This window comes from Dendrobates tinctorius, unplaced genomic scaffold (genome assembly GCF_039654945.1).
Source record: "Dendrobates tinctorius isolate UK_male_01 unplaced genomic scaffold, ASM3965494v1 ptg000312l, whole genome shotgun sequence".
Taxonomy (NCBI): domain Eukaryota; kingdom Metazoa; phylum Chordata; class Amphibia; order Anura; family Dendrobatidae; genus Dendrobates; species Dendrobates tinctorius.
The window spans coordinates 5,099,991-5,112,011 of NW_027361979.1; the positions used below are offsets into that span (position 1 = coordinate 5,099,991).

Below are 12,021 nucleotides of genomic sequence, written 5' to 3' on the forward strand. Positions count from 1 at the left end.
GCCACACCAGGATTCCCAGAAATTCACAGAGCTCCCTGTCCAGCAGCCAATGGAAACACATTAACACCATGTAATCTTATTGTGGGAGCGCAGATGGAGTGACAAGAGAAGCCTACTTACACTGTCTACCCAGTTAGATACCAAGATATCTAAAGAAAAAAAATCCAAACTACAGTATGTGATGCGCTTTATAAGATGCACCTGATTATAAGATGCACCCCCAAATTTGGTGAAGAAAAATATAAAAAATGTTTTTTTATGCAAAATGGAGGAGTGTCTTATAATGCCAGTGTCTGTCTTTCAAATCATATACCGTATATGTCCCTCATCCTGGTATCTATATAACCCCCATCCTGGCACATTGCCCCCTTGTGCTGGCACATAGCTCCCCAATCCCATCCTGGATATAGCCCCACCGATTACTATATGCCCCCCTGCTGGCACTCACATGGCCCCCCTCTATATGCCCCCCTGCTGGCACGGACATGGCCCCCCTCTCTCTATAAGCCTCCCTGGTGGTATGCACACGGCCCCCGCATCCTTATATTCCCCCCTGCTGGCATTCACACGGCCCCCATCCCTATATTCCCCCTGCTGGCACACATTGTCCCCCTCATCCCTATATTCCCCCCTGCTGGCATTCACACGGCCCCCCGTCCCTATATTCTCCCCTGCTGGCACACATTGTCCCCCCGTCCCTATATTCCCCCCCTGCTGGCACACATTAGTCCCCCATCCATAGATTCCCCCCTGCTGGCACACATTATCCCCCTGTCCCTATATTCCCCCCTGCTGGCACACATTGTCCCCTCTGTCCCTATATTCCCCCCTGCTGGCATACATGGCCCCTCGTTCATATATTCCCCCCTGCTGGCGCACATTGTCCCCCCATCCATATATTCCCCCCTGCTGGCACACATTGTCCCCCTGTCCCTATATTCCTCCCTGCTGGCACACATTGTCCCCCCTGTCCCTATATTCACCCCTGCTGGCACACATGTCCCCCCGTCCATATATTCCCCCCCGCCGCCACACATTGTCCCCCCGTCCATATATTCCCCCTTGCTAGCACACATTGTCCACCCCGTCCATATATTCCCCCCCCTGCTGGCACACATGGCCCCTGCATCCCTATATTCCCCCCTGCTGGCACACATTGTCCCCCTGTCCCTATATTGCCCCCTGCTGGCACACATTATCCCCCTGTCCCTATATTCCCTCCTGCTGGCACTCATGGCCCCTCATTCATATATTCCCCCTGCTGGCACACATTGTCCCCCCCCGTCAATATATTCCCCCTGCTAGCACACATTGTCCACCCCATCCCTATATTCCCCCCTGCTGGCACACATGGCCCCCGCGTCCCTATATTCCCCCTGCTGGCATTCACACGGCCCCTGTCCCTATATTCCCCCCTGCTGGCACACATTGTCCCCCGTCCCTATATTCCCCCCTGCTGTCACACGTTGTCCCCCCGTCCCTATATTCCCCTGTTATGAATGAGTCACTGGAGGAGGAAAAAACAAAAATGCAAGCTAAGTCCAGAAAACCGGAGAGGTTGGTAGCTAGCAGATTGCAGACCCCTGATCCTATTCACAACAACTAACAGTAGCCGTGGAGCGTTCCAACGGTGGTCCTAGACGCCTCATCACAGTCGGAGAACTAAATAAGCCTAAAGAAAGGGGAAATCTAAACTGCCCCAGAGCAAACCCCAAAGCAATAGACAGCCCCCAACATGTATTGTCGGTGAAAACAGATGAAAACACAAACACAGACAGAAAGACAGGTAGCGCAAACGATGGGGCCCAACTAACTAGATAGGAAAGGACAGAAAAGATGCTGGCTGCAATCCGCAAAAACCCTACCAAAAATGTCCCAACATGTCTGATAGGAAAAACGGCCCTGAAGTCACTAGACTTCAAAATCCCTATATCAGCACTCCGATATATTCTGAAGACAGAGCAAAAGAGATTTAACCGATCAGGGACAAAAATGGAAATTCAGCAGAGCCCCAGCCGGGGCTGGCAGAACACAAAACTAAGCAAATCAGACAAAATCTCATGGAACAATAACAGAGCAAAACTTAGCTTTAGAAGATAGGAACTGAACTGGAGGCCAGAGGTCAGAGCAGAGAAATCACCAGCAACCCTACAGGGCATCGGCTGCCTTATATCCACTCAGAGATTCCGGATGTCCAATCGCAATCCACCTGTTCAGGTGACTGGTTTCTCCCATCCAAATCAGTTTCACCATCTCCTTTCACCAGCAGAGGGAGTTCATCGGACATCAAAGGTGAACGAGAAAATGAGCTCACAACATTCCCCCCTGCTGGCACACATTGTCCCCCTGTTCATATGTTCCCTCCTGCTGGCACACATTGTCCCCCCCGTCAATATATTCCCCCATGCTGGCACACATTGTCCCCCCATCCCTATATTCCCTCCTGCTGGCACACATTGTCCCCCCGTCAATATATTCCCCCTTGCTGGCACACATTGTCCCCCCATCCCTATATTCCCCCCTGCTGTCACACATGGCCCCCGTCCCTATATTTCCCCCCTGCTGGCAAGCACATGATAAAATAATAAACAGTTAACTCACCTTCTGATGATGGCTCCTGCTCCCAGCTCCCCCCCATGGCTTTCCTGTGTCTGCTGACATCCTCCTCCTGCAGGGCATGCGCAGCTGCTGCTCATTCAGGCAGCTCATTGTAGCTACAGGACCTTCCATGATGTGACCAATAGGACCTGCGGTCACGTGACTCCCAGTGCACACTGGGAGTCACGTGACCGCAGGTCCTATTGGTCACATCATGGAAGGTCCTGAAGCGATGAACTACCTGAATGAGCAGCTGCCGCCATGCGCCTTGTTGGAGGAGGATGTCAGCAGACACAGGAAAGCCACGGGGGGAGCTGGGAGCGGGAGCAATCATCGGTAGGTGACTATAGTGATGGGGGGAGAATGCAGGCACATGTAATATGCACCGCTCCCCTGTCTACCAACTCGGCGCGGCTTCAGCACCAAGGTGATGAACAGTGGGTGCAGTGAATATTACATGAGCCTAATGAGCGGGAACACAGGACCTCCTGCTGTCTCTGCAGCCCGCAGCCAGCCCACCCCAGCCCCCTGACACCACGCCAGAGCCGGCCCCCACACTATATCACAGCAGCACACAGATTGGCATTATAAGACGCACCCCCCACTTTCCCAAAAAATTTGGGGGAACAAAAGTGCATCTTGTAAAGCGAAAAATACGGTATATATTCGTATTATTAAATAGTATATATTAATAATGTTAAATATTATATATTAGTAGAGTGGAAAATAGATAGCGGCTGCACCCAATTTTCATTTTTATCTCTCCTGTTTAAAACACCCATAACTGTTTTATTCTTCCACTGGCATAGCGGTGTGAGGGCTTGTTTTTTTGAGAGAGGAGTTGTGAAACACACCATTCATTTTACCAGATAATGTTTTTGGAAAATTGCAGAAATGGTGAAGAACATACAGTTCTTCATTGCTTTGGGGACATTATTTTGCAGTAAAAACGACCTGTCAACATGATTTTAAGATCAGTATGATTATGGTGATACCAAACATAAGTTGTTGCAAGCTTAGTGGCTTCAAAAATTCTGAACTTTGTGAAACAAAATGTCACTAGTCCCAGAGACCCATAACGTTATTATTTTTCCATCAATCGGACTAGGTGAAAGCTTGTATTTTTGCATGGCGAGGCATTGCTTTATTGATAGCATTTTGAAGCACGTATTTTGACCATTTTTTATTGCAATTTGTGTAAGAGCTGCGACGACAAAAAAAGAAGCAATTTTATATTTTGATGGAACAGACTTTTACGGATGTGGCTATAAAGTATATAATATGTGTATGTGTGTGTATATATATATATATATATATACACACATATATATATATATATATATATATAAATATATCATTTTCTAGTTTTTTTTCTCATTTTATCTGTAACTGGATTTTTATTTTTTTGTTGTTTAATATTTTCTTAATCTTTTTTCCTACATATGTTTTTTTTAGTTTCCATAGGGAACGTGAACCTGTGATTGTTTTATCACTCGTACTGCATACTAATACAGCAGTATACAGTAAAAATCCTGGTCTCCTATGAAGTGGAGTCTGTGGCTAGGCTTCACAGAAGAACCAACATGGCACCATCAACCCACAAAAGTGCCGAAGGGTGGCTGGAATGAATGATCAAACAGGATGGCGGTATTAACATTCAGGGGGCTATCAGTAGCAGTCGGGGCTACCTTTAATTGCTGCTGTTAGAGGAAGATCCCAGCATGGGTGTTTGGTGTTCTTAGCCAACAGTGAACCCAAGTAAGCACTGCACACAACATACAAATGCCAAACAAATGTTGCTCTTGGTTGGAATAGAGTCTAGAAACACTGTTTTGCCAAACAATTGAGCTAACCATAAAGCAACTGTGCTGCCGAATACTACAAAAGTATCTGATAATTCATTCGATATCAGGTCTGAAATTTTCTCAGTCTCTTTTCTCACCTTTTGATCCAGTAAATAATAATTCTTCAGTAGCATCTACGCAGAGTACAGGTTTTGTATGGCCTTCTGCAACAGCTATACATTGGAGTGGGGCTGTTCTGGACCCTTTAACACCACCTACAGGTGTAATCACACCCCTGTGTGGCAGAAAATATAAAATATTATTATAGCTAGAGCCATAGAATAAAAAAAAAATCAACTATAAATTTAGGAACATTTTTAGGCTAGTGCTCCGTAGGGATATGTGTCACTTCAGACTGAAAACCCAGTGACATATTGCAACATTGGAGCGAATGGATAACTAGGGTGTCGCTTTGTGACCTGCGAAACCTATTTTTCCAATCGTGCTGGATTTTCTATTGCTGATCTCAAGTAGCACATAACACGGTATTTAGAGGTGGGGTATGTGAACTTTTGATCAGAGTCATTTGGATGTTTTGGGTTGTCATTATAATTTAAAAAGAGAAAACACAGTAGTTTGACAATAAATGGCTTCACCCAACGACTAACCATGAGTGGAGAAAAAGGTTTGGTGTTACCATTCATATTCTCTGACAAAAGGCCAAGAAAGCAAAAATTCTGCTGGGGTATGTAAACTTTTGAGCACAACTGTAGGCGTGTAATATAATTTTATGCATATATTGTATGTTTTATAAATATTATGGTAAGTTAGAAATATCTAAGAAAAAACATGTGAAAATGTATCCTTTTTTATACAGTAGTTAGTTACACTGACAGCACAGATAGCTTTTGTTTGCTATAATGGAGATGATGAGCACACATGTCATTTAAGGCTGAAGCAATGCCCTTAGGACAACCTACAACATTTTTTTGATCGTCTTAAATATGATTATATGAAATACCTGGACATATCTGAGAAAAAAGAGTCACCTTCCTCAGACCTACAGAGAAAGAGCAGTTTAAAAATATAGTTAATATACGATATAAAGAGAGGCCAAATTTAAATAGATAAAGACAGTATAAAGTGTGTGGACCTCAGTTTCTTACTTATCTAATACATTCCCTGTAGACTGACTGCTTGTTAGACGGGAGAAGACATTCTTGTCATTACGTAGACGCATTGGAGGTGATGAAGGTGGTATCAAAGGGGAGTCCGGACATCTAAGAAGTAAATTAGCAATAGAGAATTATCAATAGAGAATATGTGACTGGACTTGAATAAATAATTGCTACAATAATTATATAAAAATAATCATGTTTAAAGGGAATCTGTCAGCAAGTTTTTGCTGTGTAATCTGATGACAGCATGATGTGGGGTTAAAGCACAGAATTCAGTGACGTGTCACTTATCAGGCTATGTGATGTTAACTTACAATGACGGTTTTATCAATAGGACATTATCAAACCTGTGACTAGCAGCTATGTGTCAAGTTGTCCGACTCCGTCCCCTCTGTGATAAGCAGCTTGCTTTCAAAAGACAATGTACATAAAGAACCCGGTGTGGGCAGGGGCAGCTTTCTCAGATTTGCTGTATTCTACATTTAAGAAATCTGATTGTAACAGAACTGCTGCACACAGTACACTAAATGATACATCACTGGAATGAGGGCCCCTTTCCTACATTATGTTTCTCTAAGATGAGGCAGCAAAAACCTCATGACAGATTCCCTTTAATGAGCACTAACATACTGTATAAGATAGAACGTCTACAAAAATGTGAAAGTTTTAAGGAATATTGTGAAACCTGTACTAATATGCGTAGAGTGAATAAGCTATACTTTTTACAAGCTAGATAACCTTTAATCTTTAAAACTAAACTAATCGTATTGAATTACAATAAAACAGTCAAATACAGAAAGCATTTTTACCACACAGCAAAGTAACATTCATAATATTGTTAATACTTTTTGCCAATTCAATAAAGGTTTGAGACATGAATACGTATACCAGTGGGTCTCAGCAATAGGATCTGCATATACAATGATCTAGGGGTCAAACAGAGCATGCAAGACTACAGAGAAATATTGTATGCTGAGATCGGTCTAGGCTTGTCAAACTCTTGTAGATAATTTTTAAGTGTTTTATTGCTACGTCTGTCAAAGGACACAGGCTCAAAAAGGCTACATCGGACAGACTTAGACACAAGGCACTCCGTCTCCGTGTGGCACATTTCAGAGAAACCTCGATCTTCACCTTCGAATCCCTTGTACAGGGAACTGGTCTTACAACAGGGTACAGTGGATTGCTTCCAAGGAAGGGCTGCCATCCGGAAGAGCTAATCAGAGGCAGTAAGGGTCAACAAGCAGGGTCACATCAAGAACAAAATCAGGTAGTCAAAATTCAAACCAGAGCCAGAACACGGGAATTACAAATCAGTACTCAGAAGCAGGGTTGCCACTAGGAGTTTCAGGGCCCCATACTGTCAACATTTTTGAGCCCACTTGAGACTCCGTCCAGGCTCCAACCTAGCTCCACCTCTATCCCTCAAGTCCCACCACCCACTCTTGGAAAACTCCTTTTCTCACCTTGTCCTCACCAATCAGACATTAACAATTCCCATTTAACACCATATCACACACACAACCAGAAGCTTTAGTTTTGTTTTGGAGAGGTGACCAAAGGTGTGACTGTTGAAAATGGGGAAACTCCAGGAGTCGGGTCCGACACCATTAGAAATAGGTCCGCGGCTTCCAGGACCTTGATAAAGAGTGGTATCATGAGAAGCAAAAGGTGGAAGGTTTACAGGCTGTATTAAAGACAATAAAAGAGCATATCGAACAAGAAAAGGCCCAGAGACAAACTGCTGAGCACCGAGTGGATGAGCTGGAGAAGGAGGTCTCTGGGTTCAGAGGTCACATGTCAATGTTGCAAAGTGTAAATGAGGCATTAAGGGAAGATGTGGAAGTACTCAGAGAAGCCTTAAGATGTCTTCTACAAGAGGAGAAGTTGGTGGTCGAAGACTTACAGCAGCCGTGTCCGAGGGATAGCAAGGCGGAGTTACAAATGCCCATCTTAGTGAGGGGGCCTTAAAGTGTGTAAAACTAAGGAAGAATGTGCGCTGAGAATGGAACAAGACAATCACCGGGTCGTAGTAGAGGTCTTGGTGGAAAAGTCTGTGGCAAAGTGAGAGCCTTCCGTCCATGAAGAGATTGAGCCCTCGATCTTCAAGTGAATGATAGAGGTACCCGAAGACATGCAAGAAGCCTGTACCAGTGAGGGTGTGCATGAGGTTTTTAAAAAGGCGGTCAAAGCGTGTAGGGTGCACTAGGCACCTGAGCCTCAGCAGTTGGTCGTACTGTCATCCAGTGAAGACACAGTGAAGCGGAAGCCTGTCCGGAGCGATATGCATCTACAATGTCTACGCCCGAAACAGATGATCATGTTGAGTAATATGAAAGCCGCTCGACGTTTGGAGCTTGCGAGGGAAGCTAAAAATCGGCTGGGCTTGGTGGAAGTCGCAATTCCGCTACCTAAACGTCTGGTTGGGAAAGTCATTGTAAGGCTTGGAAAAGTGATGCAATAGCTTGTGAATAGATCCAAAGTAGCGAAAGTGAGGATCCCATCTGATGGTGAAGTCCAGGTAGCTGGTGAAGATGGCATGGTTCCAGTCATTGTCGTTGGCTCCGTGGAAAGCATTAGGAACATCCGAATGCTCCTGGAATATCAGGTAACGTACCTGAGGGAGATAGAGCAGCTAAGACTGGACCAACTGCAGATTAATAAACAGATGCAGAACATGAGGTGGCGGCCGCCTTCAACCCGAGGTATAAGGACCAGAAGGTACCCTCCAAACAATGAAATGGCAGGTAGCCAAAGACTTTCAGCAAGGCAAGAACGTCGAGAATCTGAAAGTGGCAGTTCTACTCTCAGTATGACACTGAGAGACCTGGACAGTAGCTCCCTGTGATGTACTAGATGGGTCAGACTCGGACCAGACAGTGGGATCGACTGTAAGTGGAACTTATGACCGCACCAACCGGGGGAGCCGGTCATGGAGAGAAAAGTCAGGTGACGGGGTGTATTGGAAAAGTGTGGAGACTAAAAAGAGTCTGGTGACACAGATGGACTGTGACTTGAGGGCCAAAGCCCAAGGCCGATATACTGACCGCTGAGTGCGTAGGAGGCCTAACACAGACATGATGCTGAATGACGCCCAAACCAGACTTAGACGGTCCTTTCGACTTGTACGGTAAGGCGACAATGGTTACCCGGTCTCGAGGCACTTGATGTGTGTGACAAATGTTCAACCCCACAAGTTTGAACAGGGGGGAGAGTATGTGATGCAGTAACCTCTGTTATAGCTAGGGGGCGCAGTGTATGTGCTTCAGGATGTGCTTGGAGGTATAATTATGATGGTGAATTAGGGACTGCCATTAGTGTAAATGGCCGGTATGTGTCGCAGAGGTTCTCTACGCTGTAAGCCCAAAATGATATGGTTATGCTGGGACTTATAGTTCCACAAGTGTTATGCTGGGACTTATAGGGTTAGTCACAGAGCTGGGCAGGAATTGACTAACCACATGTACCGCCCATCCATGGGGGTGGTTACAGCCATAAAATGTGACTGAGGTCTGGTCACATGGGCAGTGTGTGTACCTGAATGGTTCAGGGTGCAAGGTCCTGGAAGGTCTGTGTTGGAAGATCCTGGGAGTAGGTTTGGATTTCTGGAGCACATGGTGAGACCTTGAACCTGGTGGCCTGGGTGTTGGACAAGGGTCCTGAATAGCACCCGGTCAGGCCACATGTGTGAGTAGAGCCTGGGACGGCCCCACACTGAGAAAGACACTGTCCTGTTGAGGACCTTGGACTTATGAGGAGTCAGCCTGTGGAGCAGAAGCTCCTGAGAGGTAACCCCTGTGTATGGGGAAAGAACTTTGTGCATTGACAATGGTCTGTTACTGAACTGTGCGGTCACCCGTTGACTGGAGAAAGTCCGGCGTGACTAGTGAATGCTTTGTAAAGCAACACGTGATGAAGTAATGGAGTGTGTTTAAGCTGGTGATGTGCAACCTGGCTTAGGCCGGTTTCACATTTGCGTTTAGGGCCGCAGCGTCGGCCTGCGCACGGTTGCCGCTAAGCCCCACCCCCTCCGGTAGCTCCGCCTCCGGGCGCATGACACTGCATGCGTCATGTGTCCCCTATCTTTATCACTGAGGACGCAGGCCCTGCGCAGAATGCGTTTGGCTGCTCCTGCGTCCTTTTGACTGTGCGCCGAGAGGTTACGTTTGGCGCTGGTCGGCGCACCGTCAAAAGGACGCAGGCGCCGCCAAACGCATACTGCGCACGGCCTGCGTCCTCAGTGATAAAGATAGGGGACGCATGACGCATGCAGCGTCATGCGCCCAGAGGCGGAGCTACCAGATGAGGCGGGGCAGGGGGCGGGGCTTAGCGGCGGCCGTGCGCAGGCCGACGCTGCGGCCCTAAACGCAAATGTGAAACCGGCCTTACAGTGTGGTTCATGGCGCTCAAATAAACCGTATGGACTGCTTTGTGTGAAAAACCTGTGCCTGACTACGCTAATCTGCTGCCAAGCGAGTGTTCCCAAACACACATAGTAGGCGCTACACCACATTAGGTAATCGTTTAGCTCATTTGTGTTGCAAATCTGTAGTGCTGAATATATGATGTGAAATGTTTTTATGTGCAATATAATCATTATAATTTGTTATAACTAAACACAGTTAGTTACTATGCCTGGGCAACGCCGGGCTCTTCAGCTAGTACAGAATACAAGTCATTAATGGGCATAAATGGTGCCATTTCCCATGTACGCACAAGCTAGCCTATTCTGAAAAGTTACCTGAAATGACAGATATCCAGTGCCTTACGAAAGTATTCAGCCCCCTGGAACTTTTCAACCTTTTCCTATAAATCATGCTTCAAACATAAAGATACCAAATGTAAATTTTTTGGTGAAGAATCAACAACAATTGGGACAGAATTGTGAAGTTGAATGAAATTTATTGGTTATTTAAAATTTTTGTGGAAATTCAAAAACTGAAAAGTGGGGCGTGCAATATTATTCAGCCCCTTTAATACTTTGTTGCGCCACCTTTTGCTGCGATTACAGCTGCAAGTCACTTGGGGTATGTCTCTATCAGTTTTGTACATCAAGAGACTGAAATTCTTGCCCATTCTTCCATGGAAAACAGCTCAAGCTCAGTGAGGTTTGATGGAGATCGTTTGGAAACAGCAGTTTTCAGCTCTTTCCACAGATTCGCAATTGTATTTAGGTCTGGACTTTGACTTGGCCATTCTAAAACCTGTATACGTTTATTTGTGAACCATTCCATTGTACATTTTGCTTTATGTTTGGGATCATTGTCTTGTTGGAAGATAAATCTCTGTCCCAGTCTCAGGTCTTTTGCAGACTCCAACAGGTTTTCTTCAAGAATGGTCCTGTATTTGGCTACATCCATCTTCCCATCAATTTTAACCATCTCCCCTGTCCCTGCTGAAGAAAAGCAGGCCCAAACCATGATGCTGCCACCACCATGTTTGACAGTGGGGATGGTGTGTTCAGGGTGATGAGCTGTGTTGCCTTTATGCCAAACATATCGTTTGGAATTGTTGCCAAAAAGTTAGATTTTGGTTTAGTCTGACCAGAGCACCTTTTTCCACATGTTTGGTGTGTCTCCCAGGTGGCTTGTTGCAAACTTTAAATGACACTTTTTATGGATATCTTTGAGAAATGGCTTTCTTCTTGTCACTCTTCCATGAAGGCCAGATTTGTGCAGTGTACGACTGATTGTTGTCCTATGGACAGACTGTCCCACCTCAGTTGTAGATCTCTGCAGTTCATCCAGAGTGATCATGGGCCTCTTGGCTGCATCTCTGATCAGTCTTCTCCTTGTTTGAGATGAAAGTTTAGAGGGACGGCCGGGTCTTGGTAGATTTGCAGTGGTATGATACTCCTTCCATTTCAGTATGATGTCTTGCACAGTGCTCCTTGGGATGTTTAAAGTTTTGGAAATCATTTTGTATCCAAATTCGGCTTTAAACTTCTACACAACAGTATCACGGACCTGCCTGTTGTGTTCCTTGGTCTTCATGATGCTCTCTGAGCTTCAAACAGAACCCTGAGACTATCACAGAGCAGGTGCATTTATATGGAGACTTGATTACACACAGGTGGATTATATTTATCATCATTAGTATTTTAGGACATCATTCAGAGATCCACAATGAACTTCTGGAGTGTGTTTGCTGCAATGAAAGTAAAGGGGCCGAATAATATTGCTCGCCCCACTTTTCAGTTTTTGAATTTGAACAAAAATTTAAAATAACCAATAAATTTTGTTCAACTTCACAATTGTGTCCCACTTGTTGTTGATTCTTCACCAAAAATTTACATTTGGTATCTTTATGTTTGACGCATGATATGTGGGAAAAGGTTGAAAAGTTCCAGGGGGCCGAATACTTTTGCAAGGCACTGTAGTTTAGGATAAAGACTCCGCACCTCATTCCGTTGTAAATTTCGCATCATTTATCTCTCTTTTGTTTTTGTTTTGTAGCCATTA

General features: G+C 45.2%; 1 protein-coding gene across 2 annotated transcripts in view; it reads right to left on the reverse strand.

The window, feature by feature from the left end:
• KIF21B (kinesin family member 21B) overlaps window positions 1-12,021 on the reverse strand; it is a 461,259-nt gene that overhangs the window by 75,705 nt on the left and 373,533 nt on the right. For both annotated transcript variants that reach the window (XM_073561060.1, XM_073561059.1), the window contains exons 27-29: window positions 5,549-5,662; window positions 5,404-5,442; window positions 4,541-4,677 (exon numbers count right to left, since the gene is read on the reverse strand). In XM_073561060.1, coding sequence (XP_073417161.1) covers window positions 4,541-4,677; window positions 5,404-5,442; window positions 5,549-5,662 — 290 coding nt within the window. The remainder of the gene's footprint in view (window positions 1-4,540; window positions 4,678-5,403; window positions 5,443-5,548; window positions 5,663-12,021) is intronic.